Source organism: Typopeltis vanoorti, chromosome 9 (genome assembly GCF_054136105.1).
Source record: "Typopeltis vanoorti isolate ZY-2024b chromosome 9, IOZ_Tvanoo_1.0, whole genome shotgun sequence".
Lineage (NCBI taxonomy): Eukaryota > Metazoa > Arthropoda > Arachnida > Uropygi > Thelyphonidae > Typopeltis > Typopeltis vanoorti.
The window spans coordinates 135,834,997-135,858,280 of NC_143557.1; the positions used below are offsets into that span (position 1 = coordinate 135,834,997).

The 23,284-nt window shown below is 36.8% G+C and overlaps 1 protein-coding gene across 5 annotated transcripts in view; it reads left to right on the top strand.

Moving 5' to 3' along the window:
- The window catches only part of LOC150103595 (CD109 antigen-like), a 716,838-nt gene that overhangs the window by 480,986 nt on the left and 212,568 nt on the right, over window positions 1-23,284 (top strand). For all 5 annotated transcript variants that reach the window (XM_090397638.1, XM_090397642.1, XM_090397639.1 and 2 more), the window contains one exon: window positions 10,669-10,786. In XM_090397638.1, coding sequence (XP_090253764.1) covers window positions 10,669-10,786 — 118 coding nt within the window. The remainder of the gene's footprint in view (window positions 1-10,668; window positions 10,787-23,284) is intronic.

Sequence of the window (23,284 nt, forward strand, 5' to 3'; positions counted from 1 at the left end):
TTTCCATTATTTCTTTCATGGTTAATTTATTTTATCTCCATGTATTTCTTCTAACCAATTTTAACTATAATGTTTTTTTCCATAGTTTATAAAAATATTAACATTGCATTAGTAATGTATTTAGCTCACAGGGTTGGATAAATTTTAATCATTAGGTTATACATGGCTACCTCCAAAAATTTAAATTATTAAATTTAAAATGTGTAGAAGAAATTTCATGCCAAGTATCTTCTTGTTATCCTGTTCAGAAAGAGTTTTATATATGTAGCACTTCAAAACTAAACTGCTCCTTCTTGAGTTCCCATCCTATATATTTATTATTATTATTATTATTGTTATTATTATTATTATTATTATTCAGGCCTCCATGGAGTCAAAAGACTCATTGTGGGAGTTCCTTTCTAAGAAACACTTCTATCAAGACTCATCGAGGGACGTCCCTCCTAGGAAACACAGTCTATCATACCGCTCCTTAAATGCATTGACTATTCTCGCTCTCACCACTCCATCAGGCAATGCATTCCATGGTTCAACTACCCTCCATGCAAAGAAACCACTCCACATCCTCTTTCTCACAGTTTCTTTTCATAACTTCCAGGGATGGCCCCTTGTCATGACTCCTTACCGCTGTTCAACCAAGCGAAAGAACTCCCCAGTGTCAACTCTGTAACCACCTCTCAACAGTTTAAAAGTCTCAATCATATCACCTCTCCTTCTTCTATCCACCAAACTCTGCAGTCCACACTCTCTCAGCTGATCCTCATAACTAACATTGTACAGTCCTGACACCATCTTTGTTATCTGCCTTTGTACCCTTTTCACAGTTAATTTATCCCCTTCAAATCCCTGGGACCTGATCTGAGAACAATAGTCTAGGTGTGATCTGATCAAAATCTTATACAATGGAATGATAACCCTTTTATCTCTGCAGGTCAGTGTCCTTCTCATTATTGTAGCAATCCTGTGTTACCTTCACTACGTTTGCAATATGTCCCCTAAATTTCAGGTTTCTATCAATCATCAACACCCAGATCTCTTGTCTCCCCTACTTCCTCCAGTATAACTCCTCCCATAGAGAATGCAGCATCCCATTGATGTTTCCCAAACCTCAAGACCTTACATTTTGCTGTGTTAAACTGACATCCCCATTCATTTATCCATCTATCTACCTTATTCAAATCCTCTTGCAGGGCTACCACATCTGCACTTTTAACCCTTCGCAGCTTCGCATCACCCATGTGCTGAAACTTGAATATCAGCGTATCATGTGGTACCCTATCAAATGCCTTTGCTAAGTCTAGGAAAATTGGCAGTATATGCCTTTCCCTCATCTAATGCTCTTGTAACTTTATTATAAATGGCTAGCATATTGCTAAAACAAGAGTCCCCCCCTTCAAAAATTCATGTTGACTTTCACCGATAACATTACTCTCATCTGCCCAATGCTGTATACAGTTCCTCACTACTTTCTCCAAGATCTTACTAAGTACTGATGACATGCAAACTGGCCTATAATTAGACACTTCCAGTCTGCTACTGCCGCTATGCAATGGCACTATCTTACCTTTCTTCCATTCCATGGGCACCTTTGATTGATAAGCAAGGTCAAAGGCACTGTCAGTTCCCTAGCACATTCTCTCAAAACTCATAGTGAAATACCATCCAGTCCCACATCTTTACCGACATCCAGAATACTCAGTATTCGGAACACACTCTCCTCCTGCACCTCTAAACCACAAACCTGCCCTATCTCTCTGGTATTCAAATTGACTCCTCCAGGATGAAATACTCCAATAAAGTGTTCATTGAACAATTCCACTATGTCCTCTGCATCAGTCACTCTATTCCCATTTTTATCCCACAATGTCATTCTTCCACAGTCATTTCTCCTCCTACTGGTCATAGCTAAAAAATTCCACATAGCTAAAAAAGATTGGTCCTTAGATCCAAGGAAAATCCTATTTGGAATTTCCGTGGATCTAAGGACCAATCTTTTCTCATATTCCAGTTTTGCCTTCCTTACCATACTAGTCACTCTCCTGGCCTGTGTCTTATATTCTTCATGCATCTTCTCTTCACCTGTCTCCGTATATCTCTTCCATAGCCTCCTTTTTGCATGCAGTTCCTGTTTAATATTGTTTGTAATCCACTTTACTCCAAATCGTGTCCTCTTCTTCACTTGTGGAATACAGCTTACCATTACTGCTAACAAATATTTCTTCACAATTTTCCAAGCACCGATGATATCCTGGCTTTCCAATCCCTCCCTCCACGAAACTTCTCCAAGTTGACATCTAAGACTATTATAATCACCTGCTTTATAATTCTGCATACATTCCCATCTCTTTGATACTCCTGCATGTCTATTCATTTTCCAAGTCGAAATCATATGGTCACTCTCTTCAACTGGTGGGAGAGATGTCATCTCAGTTATTATCAACTCTTCTGATGCTATAACCAAATCCAAAACTCTTGAACCTCTTGTTCCCGCTATTACATATTGCCTAAGACATTTGTCTCTCAAGAATTCTAGAAATTGCATTCCCATATTGCTACATGCATCTTCCTTTCCCCAATTTATATTGCTGTAGTTAAAATTTCCCATAACAATCATTCTTCTTGCACCTGCCATGCTCAACATCTCCTGGTCCCCACCCTCTGTGCTCCTGGATATGTAGCAACACCCCACTAAATATACTGTTTTTCCCACCTCCACCTCACACCATATGCTTTCAAAATCATTAGTGTCACAGCCTTCCAAAGCCTCTATGCTTAGAGGACATAGGTCGTCACTTATCATAAGCAGTACTCCACCACCACGCTTTCCCTTCCTATCCTGCCGAAAAATGCTGTACTCATCAGCTTCTATTCCTGTTTTTATATCCTCTTCTGTCAACCACTATCTCAGTGATCCCAATAATCTTTGGCTAGGCTGATGCTGTCAGTGCCACCAATTCCTCTTCCTTATTCCGAATATTCCTGGCATTAGTATAAAGCATAAAAATGCCATTGTTTCTATACCCAGCATTATCCCCCTCTAGACTCCACTGGTATCAGCGTTACCTGATGTCGTCCCCCTTCTCCCAAGTACCTATTTCCACAAAAGGCCACCCCTGTTACCATCCACACTGGGATGGTAGCAGGGGTGGCCTGCTACCATCTAACATATGATTGGGAAAACTTTCTTCAGGAATAGCAAAGAATTCTGAAATTGAAGAGAGAGAGATAGAGAGAGAGAGAGAAATTATAAGTCTGATATCACAGTATGATAAGAGCTAAATGAGAAGAAAAGTTGCAATGACAATTAATGAGTCGATCAGTAATGCATTTTGTAGACATATGGATTAAATTTAATCAACAGTATTTATTATGACTGATGGATTTGCAGTCGAGTATATGGAGAAAGCATTGTTAGTGAGAGTTTGAAAATACAAACTCTTGGAAAATGGAACTTCTGGAGGAGGAAGTGGAAGAGAATGCAGGTGAACATTTGGGCAGGCACATATGAGATGAATGAGTGAGAAGATCAAACTATGCTTAAATCAGTTTTTCAGATCTCAAATTTTAATGAATCAGTCAAATTCAAAGATAGTTGCAGACCCAAGATCAATTCAAATTTATATATTGAAACTAGAAGCATCCAGAATAAGGTGGGGAGAGAAGTTTTTGGCATTGATAAGTTTAACTAACTGAAATTCTTTTATTATCATTTAACTTTTAGTCAGATGATAACAAAAGAATTTCATCTAATAAGAGTAAAATCTCAAGTGGCAGTGCACTTCAAACTAGTTGGTATGTGATACAGGCCTGTAGGACAAATTTTATACTGCTATAGGATAAGTACAAAGATTATAATGGCATGTATTGGCAAATTGCCCATTCACAGTACTAGTGTACTATAGGTTGAGCAACCTGTAGTGCACTAGTTTCTTGAAGGTTGAGAAGATGCAATTTGCAGAGTCTAGTAGACTAGTAGGGGATTATTATAGCATCAAAGTTGAAGAGGGTTTTCATAAAATGGTGGGAAATCAGAGGAGAACAAACTGTCATCCCTGGAAGCCATATAAGGAGACTGTGAACAAGGAAGTAAGAAGCAGGTTTCTTGCATATAGAGTTGTGAATGATTGGAATGCCTTGCCTGAGAGCGTAGTGTCTGCAGAAAATTTGAATATGTTTAAGGCATGGTATGACAAGCTGCGTGTATGACAAAAGGACCTCCTGCATGAGTCATTGACTCCATTGGGTCTTAGGGTAGTAATAATAATATAACTGAGAAGGATGAACCATGCTTCATCACCATATACATTTTACAGAAAAGTTTTTCAAAACAATATGTTTTATTAACAAATATCCAGCATACCAAAAGATGGGAGGAATAGATTTTTAATAGTCTTGGCATTCAGCTCTTATAACAATTTGATTGTAAACAGAATTTGTATGGAAAACAAAATATTCAGTCTGGTGAACTGATTGGGTACATGTGAAGCAAACCATTAATAGAATGAATCAGAGAGAGAGAGAGAGAGAGAGAGAGAGAGAGAGAGGGAATGAATTTATCCTATAAAGATAAAGGAGATCTCTGATGTATAGTTTTAATTTAGGAGGCTTTGGATCCAAAAATGTTTTAGAGTTCTTAAATTAATTTTATTTATAATGTATATAGTTTTATTTAGTTTCATTAAATATATATTTTTATTTGGTCTCAAATCAATCATTTTCTGGATTCTAAAAGGAATAGAGTTAAAAGTCATTGCACTACTCTTGTAATTTACCTAACACTTGGTGTAAAAACAGTCTCTTTACAGAGATATAACATAAATAGTGCAGCTGACAGGATTTTTAACATAGCTGAAACAGCCGACAGGATTTATAACAGCAGCAAATTCAGAGGAACAATGCCCATGAAAGTACCTATGTAAAATGCACAACACTGAAATAGTGCTTATGATAAAGTGACTGAAGAGAGAGTCTGTGAGAGAAGGATCACCTATTAAGCAGATTGCCCTCTTCTAAATATCATCAAGAATTCTTAGGGAGGTCTTGGTGTTCCATCCTAGATGTGGTAACAGTACTCCAAGGTTGATTGGATCTGATACTTATAAAGTGTTAGGAGTTGAGAGGAAGAGAAGTAATGTTTAGAATGGAAAAGAATACCAAACTTTTTAGAGGGTAATGGGGCTATGTAAGTAATATGTTTGTTCCAGAATAAACTGGTGACAGTTAATTCGAGAAGAGAAAGCTGATCTTGAAAGGAAACTGGAACATTATCAAAAGTGAGAGGGAATGAGGTTGGATTTTTCTTGTGGGTAATAAGGCAGGCTTGAGTTGTTTTTTGGCATTGAAATTTACTAAGTTATCTTTACCCTATTTGAGGATGTCGAGAAGGTCAGTGTTTAAGTCAGTGGTTATGAAAAATCATCAGGCATCTAACATTAGAGTACTACAGGGATATCGAATGAGGAAGAGGAATGAAGAGTACTGTCATTGGGGAAGCTGTGAATAGAATTTGAAATCACAGAATGGAATTCACTGATGTAAAGGAAGAAGAGCATGGGTAAGAGCACAGAACCCTGGGGCATTCTGGCATTGATGGAGAAATCTGATTGAGAGGAAGCCATCCACCATTACATACAGCGAATGACCAGTGAGGAAGTTGGCAATCTAATCACAGAGTGTAGGAGGGAAGACCATACAACTTGTTCAGGAGGTCTTGGTGCCCCACACAATTAAATGCCTTTGAAACCAAGAGCGATCACATGAGTTTCTCCAAATCTTTCTGTGACCTCTGTCCAACGCTGGTGAGATTAACTAGGAGGTTGGCTGTAGAACAAGAATGGTGGAATCCATATTGGTGATTTCTAATTAACTGTTGAGTTGACTTACTTTTGTCTCCCTTTTTGGATACAGGCTGGATGCAGGCTTGCTTCCATGCTGTTGGGTAACTGCCAGTAGAATATGATAGTTTATATAGGTTATACATGATGGGTGTCTATTCTAAAGCACAAATCTTGAGCACAACTGGAGGAACACCATGTGAACCAGGAGCATTATTAGTATCAAGATTAATGAGGGTTTCCTGATGTCCTTTTGGAAAAAGTGAAGAGGAGGCATGCAGTTTGTGGTAGTATGGGAGGTGATTTGCTTTGGTTATCCAGGCAGGAGTTGGAGGAAAAAACTGATGCAAAGAGGTCTGCCTTTTCCTTGGGTGAGGTTGCCATGGGGCAAGAGAATCAGGATGCAAGAGAGGTGGCAACAGGAACAGGCAGAAATTATATCCAAAAGCCTTACAAGGGACCTGAAGGCTTTTGCCTCCTGCTCAACTAACAGTTGATCAGGAGGCAAGTGTGTTGCATTTCATTCTTATGAAGTCTGCTTTGGAATTGTTGATAACTTTTTCATGTTTCTGGCTGTTGTATAAGCTAAATGAGAAGCTGGAGATATTAATTTAAGCCATTGAAGATAAGCTGCATTTTTATCATGGATAGTAGAGCCACATTTTTTTTTTTTTTTGAGAATCACGGCTTGGATACAGGTTGCGGATTTGCATTGGAGTAGAGAAGGAAAGCTCTCATTCCAGTTAGGATTATTTTGGTTATTAGTTCAGTACAAGTGTTTTGGATAGGAAGAGAAAAAGCAGTAATCTGACCATGAAAAAGTGCAAAAATTTCTGGAAGTTATCCCATAATAATAAATTTAGTTTAATCCTTTATCCAAGTGAGAGCAAACAAAGTTTACACCTGAAAATATCTTCAGGACTGAATATGGTGTTGTACTATCTTACCTGGGTAAGTAGTACAACACCAGGCAACTTGTAGCAAAGGTGGAGCAAGCTTCCAACACTCCTATCCCAGTATCTCCCATAATGCAAAACACATCTCTTTGTGGATATGTATACTGTTATGCATTATGGGATTGGCCACTACCCAGACTAGTTTCGACCTTTATTGAGGTCTCTTCAGTGGGAGCCAGGCCCAGAGTTGGAGATACCAGGAAGCAATAGCAAGGTCATCTTTACCTATAGGAATTGCCAAAAGGTTTGCCACCTTTTTTTTAATTACTCTGGATTTAGAGAAAGATGTTGAAAGTTTATTTTTCACTTGGTTAGACTATAATAAATTTAGTTTAATCCTTTATCCAAGTGAGAGAAAACAAAGTTTGCACCTGAAAATATCTTCAGGACTGAATATGGTGTTGTACTATCTTACTTGGGTAAGTAGTGCAACTCGTAGCAAAGGTGGAGCAAGCTTCCAACACTCCTATTCCAGTATCTCCCATGATGCAAAACACATCTCCTTGCAGATATGTATACTGTTATGCATTAAGGGATTTGCCACTACCCAGACTAGTTTCGCCTTTATTGAGGTCTCTTCAGTGGGAGCCAGGATCTCCAACTCTAGGCATGGCTGTATGGGCTTTTTATATGGGAAAAAGCCCATATAAAATATAAAAATATAAAAATAATATTAATTATTTTAATATTAATTTAAAAATATATAATATATAAAATATATTTTATATGGGATTTTTCAGTTGAAGGTGAGTTAGCCAATCTCATACAGTAGTAGCAGGGTTTTTTTCTCCCAGAAACTCAGGTTTTTTTCTCCCAGAAACTCAGGTTTTTCATCCCACATACAGACAAACATCTTGCATACTGCCTTCAAGACACATGGAATTTACGGACAAAAAAATACTGCTGTTACTGATGATGATGATGAGTAATAGATGGCATTGATGGGGGAATTAAGTAGTAGGAAAGATCTATTTAGCAAAGTAGAGTAGCATGCTCCCTTACGATCAGTCCTTGGACTTCCTGGAGGTGTCGCATAATAATAGTAATAATGGTAATTTATTCCATGATTTAAACTTAAAAAATTTTGACTTTGTAGTTTAGAATGCAAGTGATGTTAAAAGTAAGGCTTACAAGATTAACAATGGACAATTCAGAAGCACAGGTTAAAATACAAAATGATTTAACAGATCCCTTTCCAATAATTCAAGGATTAAAATAAGGAGATAATCTAGCTCCAGCACTTTTTAACTTAACTTTGCAATATATTATCTAATTGTTGCCAGTAGATATAAAGGACAATCTAATCAACAAATCGGTGCAGATTCTAGCATATGCAGATGATATTAACATCGTGTTAAAAAGTAAACAGAAAGCAGAAGAAACATATTTCGAATGAGAAAAATTAGCACATAAGACAGGGTTAAAAATTAATTCTTTTTATTATTAGTAGTAATATTCCAGACCTCTATGAAGTCATAAGACTCATTGTGGGAGGTCCAAGCCCATCCTAAACAACACAGTTTATCATATCATTCTTTAAACTCATTTAATGTTTGTGCTCTAACTACCCTATCAGGCAATGCATTCCACGGTATAATGACCTTTTACGCAAAAAAAAAAAAAGTTACTCTTTACCCTCTTACTCACCACTTCCATTTGTAACTTCCAGAAATGACTCCCCTTCTCCTTGTTCCTTCCTTTTGATCTACCATATGAAAGAACTCCCCACTGTCAATTCTATAACCTCCAAAGTTCTCAGGTTTAAATGTCACCTCTCCTTCTTCTGTTGACCAAACTCTTCAGTCCACATGGCCTCAGTCTATCCTCATAGCTAACATTGTACAGTCCTGATATCGTTTTTGTTATCTGCCTTCACACCCTCTCCAAGGTGAATTTATTCCTTTCAAATCCTGGTGAACAAATCTGAATACAGTAGTCCAGGTGTAGTCTGATCGGGGCTGTATACACCAGAATCACTACTTTTCTATCTCTGCTGTTCAGCATCCTTCTGGGTATTGCAGCAATCTTCTGGGTTACCTTCACCACCTTTGTGATATGTCTCTGAAACTTTAAGTTTCTATCAATCACCCCAAGGTCCCTTGCCTCTTCCACTTCCTCTAGTACAGTTCCTCCAACAGAGTATGCGGCTTCCCATTGATGGATCCCAAATTTTAATCAATTTAGTTGCATTAAATTAGGTGCATGCATTTGGTTGCATTAAACCAGTACCCACATTCATTTGCACATCTGTCCAGCTTATTCAAATCCTGAAAGGCTACCACATTGATACTATTACTAATAAGTCTTCCCAGTTTCACATTATCTGCAAACAATGGAATATCTTCCTGTAGTGCATTGATATTGTATGTAATATAAAGATTAAACAATACAGGTTCCAATACTGACTTTTCTTGTCAGTATTGGAACCTGTACCGTCTGCTTCCTTGATTCTGCTCCCTCATACACAATTCTCTGATACCTATCACACAGCCAATCCCCTATCCATTTCACTAACCTGATATCTAAACCCATATGTTGTAATCTAAATATCAGCTTATCATGTGGCACATATGTTAAATGGTTTTGTGAAATATAAAAAAAAATAGCATTATATGCCTTTCCCTCATCAACTGCTCTTGTTACTTTATTATACAAGGCAGTTAGATTACAAAAATATGAGTGTCCTTCACAAAACCATGCTGAAGACATTAATGCTGATAACATTAAGCTTAATGTTGTATGTGATCTCTCATTAATTTTTTTCAAATCTTAACTACAGAAGAAATATAAACTGGCCTATAGTTTGACAGTTAAATTCTATACCACCCTTATTCAATGGGACTATCTTACCCTCTTTCTGCTCCTTGGTCACTTTTCCAATAGTCAGATTCTCACTGAAAAGCCAAATCATTGGAGCTGTCAGTTCCTCAGCACATTCTCTTACAAAAATTAATCAAAATCAAATTGGAATCAAACAATAATTAATCATAATTAATCACCAACAACAAAAGATTAATGCCAGGTAAAATCACTTAACTGATGCAAAACTGGGAACCTATAAATAGAAAAAATTGAAATGATTTAAATATCTAGGAATAATGATCACAAACCAACCAAATGAGATGGTAAAAGTACAGAAATGAATAAAGAGTGGTGCTCAAACTTTTTAATTTCATTTACATGTAGTTAACTCAAAGATATCTATTGAAAGACTGAAGTACAAATATATAAATTTATAATTTGGCCATTTGTTACTTATGGAGGAAAAAAACTGGATATTTTAGGCCAGGGTGTGAGAATTTGATTTCAGCTTTTGAAAGGAAAATTCTGAGAAACATATTTGGCCTAGTGAATGATAATGGACTCTGGAGGATCAGATACAACCACGAGTTACACCAACTCTATAAAGAACCCGCAATATCCAGATTAGTCAAGTTCAAAAAAGTTCAGTTGGATGTGTTTTTCATATGGAAAATGACAGCATTCGTAAGAAGACTAAAAATAGCAAAATCCTTGGAAAAAGACCAAAAGGAAAACTTAGAACAAAATGGATAGCTACCATTAGTCAAGATAGCAACATTGTATTGCAATTTCCAAACGAAAGAAGTAAGGTTTGGACAAACAGTATTTGAGGCAGCAAATCCAGAAACAAGGATCGAGTTGGGCTGTAGCACCATATGAAGAGGAGGAGTTTATAATACAATACTGAAAAGTGCTATGATATTTTGTATGATTGTACCTTTCAAATCTTATGTGATAAAATACTAGTTTTTTTGTTTTGATTATTATTGCATATTTTTAGATCATCTTATTTCTATGCAGTTATTATTTCAAATAAAATGTATTAACTTCTTATATCATGTGTATTCTTTGCTTAGACCACTGGGCTATTACATCTTTAATGTACCTGTCCCTGAAGTTCCTACAGATTGGATAATAAATTCTTTTGGAATGAATAGTTATGATGGATTTGGTTTACTACACAAACCTGTCTATGTAAGTAAATTATTATTATTATTATTATTATTATTATTACTCCAAGACCTCATGGAGTCAAAGACTCATCTGGGAGGTCCTTTTATCGCAAACACATCTCATCATACCATGTCTTAAACACACACAAACTCCTTGCAGACACCACACTCTCAGGCAAGGCATTCCAATCATTCACAACTCTGCACGAAAAAAACCTGCCTCTCACTCCCCTACTCACACCCTCTTTATACAGTTTCCAGGGATGACCTCTGGTTCTCCCCTGATTTCCCACTATTCTCTGTAGAACTTCTGTGCCATTGATCCTATAACAACCCCTTACCAACTTGTAGGTCTCTATCATACTCCCCTCTTCCTCTTGTCCACCAGACTCTGCAAATTACATCTTCTCTATCTTTCCTCATACTCAATATTCCAGAGGTCAGAAACTACCTTAGTCATTCGCCTTTGGACACTTTCCAACATCTCCTCATCCCCCCTCCCCCCAAAAAAAACCAGGAGACCAAATCTGGGCATCCATGTGTGGCCTAATCAAAGCCTTATACAAAGGAACAAGAATCTCTCTACTTCTACACGTCAGTGTCTTCCGCATCATTCCCAGAAGCCTTTGTGTCGTCTTCACAATTTTGGCGATGTGTCCCCTAAATTTTAGATCCTTATCCACTATCACCTGCAGAACTCTTATTTCCTCTACCTACAACAATATATTCTCACCAAGCATAAATTCTGCATCCCATCTTTGTTTTCCAAATTTTAAAACCTTACATTTTGCAACATTGAACTCATATCCCCATTTTCGTGCCCAATTACTCAATTTATTCAAGTCTTCTTGCAAGGACACTACATCTTCACTACTCTTTATGGTTCGTCCCAACTTTGCATCATCTGAAAACAACTAAATATCTCCATCCAAGTCTTCACCTGTATCGTTAATATGCAAGTTAAACAGTAATGGCCCCAAAACAGACCACTGTGGCACTCCACTAGTGACTTTCCTTTTCCTGGATATTGCACCCCCATACACAACTTGTTGATACCTATCAGATAGCCAGTCTCCAATCCAATGCACTAATCTAATATCCAACCCCATCTGCTCTAGTTTGACTGTCAACTTATCATGAGGTACTCTATCAAAAGCTTTTGCGAAATCCAAGTATATTACTGTGTATCCTTCTCCTCTGTCCAAGGAAGCAGTCACTTTATTGTAATAAGTAAGTAGATTACTAAAACATGACCTCCCTTTAGCAAATGCATGCTGTCCATCAAAGATAATACCATTGTTGTCAACCCAACTCTGGATCCTAGTTCTCACAAGCTTCTCCAACAACTTAACCACAATTATATTGATAAGTTTTGAGGTGTTTTATGACATTGTTGATTCTTTCTAGCAATGAGTTTTTAATGACATTTGTGATATAGTAATGATTTTTAGACACATATTCACAAGAATAAAGGGTAGTAATTTTATTATTGCAAATATTTCAGCCAGAAATTAACAAGCAATCATGAGTAATAGCATAATTCACAGGTGAAACTAGAACAAATAATGTTATTCAATGTTTACAGAGTTGAGCCACATGCCAGAGTGTCACCATGTGGGAGGGTGATATACAAAATAAAATGAGATTGCAATTAAAGCTAAAACTAAAATCAAAATAATTAACTTTAAAATACAATAAAATAACAAAAAGTGAATAAATAAAATGACTGAATTACATAGCATTATATCCGTTAAAAAGAGATAGGGGAAAAGGAAGAGAAGCATGCTTTTGCTTTCCATTTATGAAGATGAGATTCTCTCCCAAATCTTGGTGATGGGTAGTCAGTCATTATTATTATTAACATCTGACCTCCATGGAATCAGTGACTTATCATGCGATGTACACACTATTGCACTCAGTGTTCATCAAACCATGCCTTAAAATGATGAATATAGACAATGAATCACCAACCACTCTCAATGCAAAGAGCCTTCTTCACGCCCTCTTTATGCAGTTTCCAGCTATGGCCTCTTGTTCTATCCACCTGTTTCATTCAATGAAAAATCTCTTCCATGTCAACCTGATAACAACTCCCTGACTATCTTATATGTCTCAATCAGCTCTTGTTTTAGCAATATGCTAGCCTTTTATAATAAAGTCACAACAGCAGTAGAGTCAAGGTGGGACAAACTGGTTTCAGATCTGCAAGATCTACAATCGATCAAATCTTCACATTTAATACTATAGCAGAAATGTACTGGGAACACAATCTACCACTGTACTGCAACTTCATTGACTTTAAACAAGTTCTCTACTCCATAGACAAACTGATTCACATCCTAAGCGCTAAATCAATAGAATTCAAATTGTTGACCTTTATTTCAAACTTTTATAAAGACACAAAAGCACTCATGAAATTTAATAATATAAAAACAGAAGAATTGAAGAAAAAAAAAAAAGAAGGCATGCCTACTTTCACCATACTTATTCAACATATACCTAGAGGAAATATGCAAAGGAATCTTCAACGAACCAGGGATAAATATAAATAGAAGAAGCATCAACCACATCAAATATGCAGATGATATAGTGATACTGGCAGTATCCAAACTACAATTAGAAAAAACAGTCCATCTTTTAAATGAAGCATGTAAAAACTTTGGAATGAGGATCAACAGCAGTAAGACCAAAATAATGAAAATTGGAAGTGAAGCTGAAAACATATCGATAACCCTGGAGAACCAAACCCTAGAACAAGCAAAATCCTTTGTCTACTTAGGAAGCACCATTGCACACAATTTAGACAATACTGAAACAGTGAACACAGAATTGACATTGGATGGTCGAACATGAATAAATTAAACAAAATATGGAACAATAAGAAACTCATGAAACATCTTAAAATCAAATTATTCAAAGCCACGATCATCCCTACAGCAACATATGGAAGTGAGTCATGGTGACTCACTAAGAAGGAACTACTCAAAATAAGTGCATTCGAGGGGAAGTGCCTAAGAAAAATACACTGGACTGAACATAAACCCACAGATCAAATAAAGAAGGATCTCAACTACCAGGACAAACTCACAGACATTATTCTTCAGCAACAGCTCCGATGGTTCGACCATGACCAGAGAATGCCTCCTCATAGACTTCCAAATGTCACGCTAAATGGAAGAACAGGAAAACAGCATTCACCCAGAAGACTGAGGAAAAGTTGGCTCGGATTCAAAAGAAAGAGTTGAATTCCCCAACTTCATTACTATGTTTGAGAAGACTAAAAATAGAACCGTTTCAAAACAGATTGCACAAAGGGGACTCAAGCCATCACCAGATGGATGAGATGAAGAAGAAGAAATAATTTGTTCTTTTTCTTTCTTGTGGTTATATCAGTTGCTTTAATATAATTTTTGTTCTAGGTGTTTATCAGAACCCTGCATCCCCACCCCTTTCGGTATGTCTGTGCAGTGTTGAGATGCAAGGCGAAGAAAGTGGCAGTGGTTTTGAATTAGTATGGTGTGAAGTGGAAGTTGATGGAATGAGATATTTGGTGAGGTGTTGTTGCTATCGGGGAATATGAAAGGTGGATACAAAGAAACGTATAGGCAACTTGGCTTAGTGAGCAAGCAAAGGATGTCATTATGGATGATTTCAACTATGGCAATATTGTTTGGAATGAAGAGATAGCATCAGGAAATAAGGAGAATAAATTTCTTGAGTTCTTAAGAGACAACAATATTAGGCAGTATGTAATGGTGGGCACAACAATTAAGAGTCTTAGTTCTTGTTATATCATCAGAGGATGTAATTGTGAACGGAGTGTCTAATCTTCTCCTGGTTGGAGAGAGTGATCATCTGGGTGGCAGCCAGTCACATGAGAACTTCTATAAAGAAGGGATGTATGTGGAACTACAAGACTGGTGATTATGGAAAGATTAGGAGACAACTGGATGCTATAGCATGGAAAGAGGAGTTGAGTGGGAAGGATATAGACACTACATTGTCATTGATTGACAACTATTTAACAACAGTAATGTGTGAGTGTATTCCAAAGGTGAAAAGGCTAAACAAGGTAGGAGTAAAATGGATGATGAAGTGATTAAATCAAGCATGAAATCTGAAAGAAAAAGAAGGCGCTGTGGGAGCAATACAAGATGAATGATCAGTTGCATGAAGAGTACAAAGAGCAGGCCAGGAAGTAATTCAGTTGGTAAAGGTAGCAAAAGTTCAGTATATTGGAGAAGAAATTAGCTAATCAAGGTAAGAAAATTCCTATTGAGTTCTTTCAATATGTGGCAAGTAGAAGGAGCAATGACTATGAGAGGATGATGATGCTAGTGGATGATACTGGTAGATTAGTAATCAATGTGTTGGATATAGTTGAATTATTCAATGAGCAATTTATTAGTGTATTTCATCCTTGTGAAGGCAACATCAGGAGAAGCTGGATTTTAGAGATATGGCAAAGGAAGGATTGATGATGAATGAGCAGGTAGTGTATGAGGAATTAAGTAAACTTGATGTTAATAGGGCAGTAGAATTTGATTTGACAGTATATTGCTACATGTCTTGAGGGAATGCCCTGTGGAATTAATGGCACCTTTGGTAGAACTATTTAACATGAGTCTTGCAACAAAGTGAGTCCCCAAAGGAATGGAAGGTGGACAAAATTTTTCCACTTCACAAAGGGGAAATAATACTAAGGCTACAAATTATAGGCCAGTCTATTGTCTGAGATTGTTGTTAAGGTATTAGAGAAGTTGGTGAAGACTAGAATTCAGAAGTGGGTCAATAATAGCAGCATTTACAATGGTCAGAATGAGTTTGTTAGGGGGAAGGTCATGTTTCAGTAATTTGCTTACATATTACAACATGGTGACAAATTCACTCGATAAAGGAGATGCATATACAATGATGTACTTGTATTTTTTGAAGGCCTTTGATAGACAGTCACATGGCAAGTTGGTAGCTAAACTGAAACAGATGGGAAAGATACTAGTAAGTTGGATAGTTGATTTGCTGTCAAACAAGTACCAGCAGGTTGTATATAGAAGAATAGTATCCCAAACGAGGCTGCTAGTGGAGTGCCACCGGGATCTGTTTAGGGACCATTATTGCTTAACCTGTATGCTAATAACATTGGGACTGGCTTAACTGGAATTGTGCAGCTGTTTGCTGATGATGCAAAGTTGAGAAGGGTTGCATCATCAGCAAACATCATGTCCTTTTAAGTAGAGCAGATGTTGTGGCCTTACAGAGGATCTGATTGGACTATGTGAGTGGGCAAATAATTTGAGCTATCATTTTAATGTTGCAAAGTGCAAGGCCCTGAAATTTGGTAGGCAAGGTTGGGATGCAGAGTATACAATTAGTGGAGAAATTTTGAAGGCGGTAGAAATGAGAGATCTGGGAGGATGGTAGAGAGAGACTTGAAATTTAGGGATCACATTGTTAAAACTGTAAGAACATCACAACAGATTATGACAGTAATGAGAAGGACATTGACATGCTGAAGCAAAGAGGTTATGGTTCCCTGTATAAGGCTTTGATCAGTCCACATATGAACTACTGTGTACAGATTTGATCGTCTAGTTTTCAGGGAGATGAGGATGTATTGGAGAATATTCAGAGAATGTTTACTAAATTAGTGTCTGATCTATGGAAAGTCAGATACAAGGAGAGATTGAGGGAGAGCAACTTACACAGCCTTGTGAATAGAAGAAGAAGAGGGGATATGATGGAGACATAAATTTGGGTTGTTACCAGAATAATGTGGAGAAGATATTTCATAGAGTAGAGGCGTGAGCAATGGTAGAACTAGAGGCCATCCATGGAAGCTGTATAAGGAGGGTATAAGTAGGTAAGTGAGAATCAGGCTCTTGGCATTATTGAGTGGAATGCATTTACCTGAAAGTGTAGTGAGTGCCAAAACTGTGAATGCATTCAAGGTATGACTTGATGTTCTTTTAGCATGAGAGAGTACAGACCTTCCATAACGAGTCCTCTGACTCCATGGAGGTTCAGGTATTAATAATAATAATGATGCTATAATTATTATTATTATTATTATTATTATTATTATTATTATTTCGGGCGACTCCAGGAGTCCTTAGACTCATCGAGGGAGGGAGGCCCTAAACATCATGTCCACACAACTATGCGATTACATTCTCACAGTATCTATCATACCTTGTCTTGAACTCATTCACCGTCAGAGCACCCACAACAGACTCTGACAGCTTATTTGACTCATTTACCACTCTAAAAGTAAGTAAAGAACCCAGCTCTAACACCCCTGCTAACCACACTCTTGCCCAGCTTCCATAGGTGTCCCCTAGTTCTCCCACCACCAGCCCTGATCTCAAAAATATCCTCTGAATTAATCCTATAGAATCCCTTTAGCAATTTGAATGTCTCAATCATATCTCCCCTTTTTCGCCTATCAACTAGTTTCTGCAACCCACAAATCTTCAACCTGTTCTCATATGGTTCATTCCATAGACCTGTTATCATCTTAATCACTCCACCTCCTCCCCATCAAGAAGGAACCGAGGTGACCAAATCTGGGCACAGTAGTCGAGATGAGGTCTTATCAAGGCTCGGTACAGAGGTACAATAACTTTCTTGTCTCTGCTCGTCAAGGTATTTTTCAACAACCAAGTGAGTTGATAAGCTGATTTAGCTACTTTTGCAGTGTGCCCCCTAAACTTCATCTCCCTATCCACCAACACTCCCAAGTCCCTGGCCTCATCAATCTCTTGGAGTACAGTTCCACCAATGTGGTATACTGCTGCTAATCTTTTCACCCCAAAATGCATAACCTTACATTTTGTCACATTAAATTGGTATCCATTCTCCTTAGCCCAGAACTCCAATCTGTCTAAGTCATCCTGCAAGACTTTGACATCTTCTGCATTCACTATAGCCCTACCCAACTTTGCATCATCAGCGAACAAATGCATAATGCATAATCAAATTAAACAAATGCATAATCAGATTTAAAACATCAATTGGATCACTGACTATTATTCAAGTATACTCACCAACTTCAACATCATCAGAAGAAGACATTGAGCAGTTCTATATAGATTTGCAAAAAGCAGTACAGCAGACATCAAGTCAAGATCTCCTAATTACAATGGGGGGGGGGACTTAAATGCAAAAGTAGGCAAAGACTGGGATGCATGGCTAAGAGTAATCGGAAAGTTTGGGTATGGAGAAAGCAATGAACGTGGCGAAAGACTGTTAAACTTCTGCTCAAATAATAGACAAACAATAACCAACACTCTCTTTAAACAACCAAAAAACCCCCAAAATGGACATGGATATCACCAGACAGACAAACCAAGAATATGGTAGACTATGTTATTGTAAACCAAAGATGGAAATCAAGTATCCTAAATTGCAGATCCTTTTCTGCAGATTGTGGATCAGACCATAAGCTAGTATTACCAAACCTAAGAATAAAGTTAAAATCTGAAAGCACTTTTAGAGTCAAAAGGAGACTGAATGTAAAAAAACTACAAGACAACAATATTCTAAGAAAATATCAACTAGAACTAGATAAAAACCTGAAGGACTACCAAATAGAATATAAACATTGAAGAACATTGGTGCAAATTAAAGGAAATAATATTAAAATCAGTAGAAAATACAATAGGTTACACAGAAAGAGAAAGTAAAAAGGATTGGATCTCGAATGAAGTAAAAAGGTTAAGCGATCAAAGGAAAAGCATGAAACTAAAACAGGACTCTAACAGAAATGAATATAATAGATTAACCAGAGAAATTAGAAAACTAGTTAAAAGAGACAATAATAACTGGTTAGAAGAAAAATGCAAAATGGCAGAGAAGCTATCAAAATAAAATAACCTTCATGGATTATATAAACAAATAGACCAAATTAGTAAGACACAGTCAACAAAAATGATAATGATCAAAAACAAAGAGGGACAACTAATTGAAAGTAAAACAAAGAGAATGGCCTGATAGGAAGAATACTTTACAGATTTATATAATAAAAACAGCTCCCAGGATATTACTATTCCAGTCACTGAAATGGAAGAGGAAACAAATATCTTTACCAAAGAAATAATATCAATAGCACACAGCATAGAAAACTTATTAAAACTAGGAACGTACCTGGTATTGATCAAATACACCAGAATTCTTAAAAGCAGGAAAGGAACAACTTTTGGAACCATTAAAAACATTATTAAAGGATCTACAAAAATGAAGCAGTGCCTACTGATTGGACCAAATCAGTTATAACTCCTATATACAAAAAAGGAGATAAAACAGAATGTGATAATTACAGAGGCATTAGCCTTCTCAGTATTTCAAGTAAGGTTTTTATGAAAGTACTCCAAAAACAAATTAAGCCATATATAGAACAAGCACTAGGAGAAGAACAATCAGGTTTCAGACCAGGACGAAGCACAATTGATCAACTATTCGCCTTAAGACAGCTAATAGAAAAGACACTAGAGTACAACCAAAGTTGCTTCATAAATTTGATCAAATACACCAGAATTCTTAAATCTGGTTATTATTATTATTATTATTATCCAGGCCTCCATGGAGTCAAAAGACTCATCATGGGAGGTCGTTTTTTAGGAAATACAAAGTCTATCATACCACTCCTTGAACCCATTAACCATCCCCACTCCAACCACTCTCGCAGGCAATGCATTCCAAGGTTGGCGTTCCAAGTAAGATAGTGCCACAGCATAAGGGCATAGCAGACTGGACGTGTTTAATTATAGGACTATTTGTGTGTCATCAGTAGTTGTTAAGGTCTTGAAGAAATTAGTGAGGGTAATGTTATCTGTAAGAATCAACATGGATTTGTTCAGGGGCGCTCTTGCTTTAGTAATATGATTGTCTTTTATAATAAAGTGACAAGAGCAGTTGATGAGGGAAAGGCATATACTGCCATTTTTTTTGGATTTTGCAAAGGCGTTTGACAGGGTGCCACATGATAAGCTGATATTTAAGTTGCAGCACATAGGTTTAAATGTCAGGTTAGTCAAATGGATTCAGGATTGGGTGACTGATAGGTATCAGAGAGTTGTGTATGATGGGGCAATATCAAGGAAGCAGAAGGTTACAAGTGGAGTTCCACAGGGCTCAGTACTGGGACCTGTATTCAATCTCTATATCAATGACATTGCTGGTGGATTACAAGGGGACATTCAGTTGTTTGCAGATGATGTGAAGTTGGGAAGGGTTATCAGTAATAGTGCAGATGTGGCAGCACTGCAAGAGGATTTGAATAAACTAGACAGATGGGTAAATGAATGGTGTTGTCAGTTCAATGCAGCAAAATGTAAAGTCTTGAGGTTTTTGGATCAATCGATGGGAGGATGCATGCTTGATTGGAATAGCTGTACTGGAGGAGGTAGAGGAGTCGAGAGATCTGGGGGTGATTGATAGAAAACTGAAATTCAGGGAGCATATTGCAAAGGTGATGAAGGTAGCAGAGAGGATTGCTGCAATTCTGAGAAGGACACTGACCTGTAGAGATAAAAGACTTATCATTCCATTGTATAAGGCCTTGATCAGACCACACTTAGACTATTGTTCTCAGATTTGGTCCCCAGGATTTGAAAGGGATAAATTGACTGTAGAAAGGGTACAGAGGCAGATAACAAAGATGGTGTCAGGACTGTACAATATAAGTTATGAGGATCGACTGAGGGAATGTAGACTGCAGAGTTTGGTGGATAGAAGAAGGAGAGGTGATATGATTGAGACTTTAAAACTGTTGAGAGGCAGTTACAGGGTAGACATTGGAGAGTTCTTTCACTTGGTTGAATGGTGGGAAGGACTGATGACAAGGGGCCATCGCTGGAAGTTACAAAAGGAGGCTGTGCACAAGAGCGTGAGGAGTGGTTTTTTGCGTGGAGGGTGGTTGAACCTTGGAATGCATTGCCTGTGAGAGTAGTTGGAGTGGGGATGGTTAATGGGTTCAAGTAGTAGTATGATAGACTTTGTATTTCCTAAAAACGACCTCCCACGATGAGTCTTTTGACTCCATGGAGGGCTGGATAATAATTTTTTTTAAAATAATAATAATAATTTATTACATATGATACATACATTACATAGTTTTGATTACGTATGATACAACATTACATACATTTGTTTACATATGAAACAAAGTTACTTACATTTGTTTATGTATGATACAACATTACATACATTTCTTTACATTTGATACATTCATGTATTCTGATAATAATAATAATAATAATAATAATTTTTTTTGCAATAATAATTATAATAATTTATAGCATATGATACATATATTACATACTTATCATTACATATGATACAACTTTACATACATTTGTTTACATGCGATACGTACATTACATGCATACATTTGATTATATATGATACATTTATTTATTTTTTTATTTATTATCTTGGATGAGATGAGATGTATTTTCTCAGCTTACATCCTCGCTGCTTATTTGTGAGCTTATCTGAGGATGACACCAGTTATTATTTATTAGTTTATTTGCTGTGCTGGGAAGCTATGAAATCAAATCTATGTTTATTTGGCTTGATTTCCCCTGCAACCGTTTGATTGAGACATTTGCACGTGCACGCATGAATAATAATAATAATAATAATAATAATAATAATAATAATTTCATAGACTTTCATCAGGCATTTGATTCAATCTGTAGAAGAGAACTATAGAAAACTATGGAAAAATTTGGAATTCCCAACAAAACAATAAGAATAATAAAGAATCTGTATGAGAAATCTGAAAGCGCAGTACAAATGGAGGACACCTTAACCAACTGGTTCCACGCAGAGAGCAGAGTAAGACAGGGATGCAATCTGTCACCAGACCTGTTCAATCTTACACTGTAAGAAGAAACCAGTAAGGCCTTAAACAACGAAGACTCCGGAATCAAAATATATGGGAAAAATGTGGCAAATTTAAAATTTGCAGACACCATTGCATTACTTGCAAACACAGAAGAAAATCTACAGCGAATTTCTGATAAAGGAGGAGTGTATAAAATTTGGATTAAACATAAATATAGATAAAACAAAAATTATGCAAATGGGAAAAATAAGCACCAATCTGAAAATCGAAATTGATAGTAAGAATCTAGAGCAGGTAGAAAACTTCACCTACCTTGGAGGAGTTATTGAGTACAATGGTGAAATTACAAAAGATATAAACAGACGAATCAGTCAAGCATCCCAAACTTTTGGATGACTTAATAAAATATGGACGTCAAGAGACATCAAACAAGTAACAAAAGTAAGAATCTATGAAACAATGGTCCTCCCAATACTCCTCTATGGAAGTGAATTCTGGAATCTCAGAACGGCTGAAGAGAAAAAATTATTAACTACTCAAATGGGTTGGCTAAGAAGATTGCTTGGAGTATCTCTGCTGGATAGACTAAGAAACAAAGACATAAGGAAATGACTAAAATAACAATAATAGACAAAATCCAAGAAAGAAGACTGTGATGGTTTGGCCATGTGACCAGAATGGGAACAGAAAGACTATCATCTAATGCCCTGAATACAAAGATGAAAGGTAAAAGATCCAAAGGATGGCCCAGAATTAGATGGATAGGCAAAATAAAAGAGGACCTGAAAATCAAATCACAACAAGCGACACCAAACTGAACAGAATTGTTTGGACTCTCCCGGGACAGACAGAAGTGAAAAGAGTTCATTTGGCCTCATCATCATCCACATAGATGAGAGAAGAAGAAGAAGAAGAAGAATGCTATGACAGGGTGTTTATTCTTAATCAGAAGACTATGCCTATCAGTGAATGTGTTGTCTGTTCAGTTTATACATTTTGTCAAATTTAAGAAAAAAAACAACCTTAAGAATCTTGGATGCAAATTCCTACCACTTCTGCAAGAGATCCACCTAACTTACTTTTGTTGAAAATGCCTGTATAAATATTCCTTTTACTCTAGACAAGACTCAAACCCAGATTTTTTTTTTTTTAACCAAAGACTACTCTCCATACTGATTGCTATAATAGTACTAGATATTTTCAGTACTTTTCTTCTATTGACTTAAAATACTGATGCAGAATATATAAGTTCTTTTCACTATACCCTTTGGTATTGATTTGGTCTAGCTACTCACTGATGAAGCCTCAAAAAAGGCTGAAATCGATCTGGGTAGTGACCTCCCTCCATAATGTAATAACAGCATACATTTCCTAGGAAATGTGTTTTTACATTATGGAAAATACCAAGAATAGCGATCAGAACTTTACCCGCCTTTGCAACGAGTTGCCCATGTTTGTACTACGTTCTAGGACTACTTGCATTAGCTCACGCTAGTATTCGCTGATACTTTTATAGTTTTTATACTATATTTGGCATGAAACTCTCTGATTCCAATCTTTGAGTTTCTTATTCAGTTTTAAAACAGTGTGGGATCTAATATCCCCTTAATTTAAATAAACTGATGCAAAGGGTTGTATGTAAAATATCAAAATTTTCTTTATTTTGTTAATGCT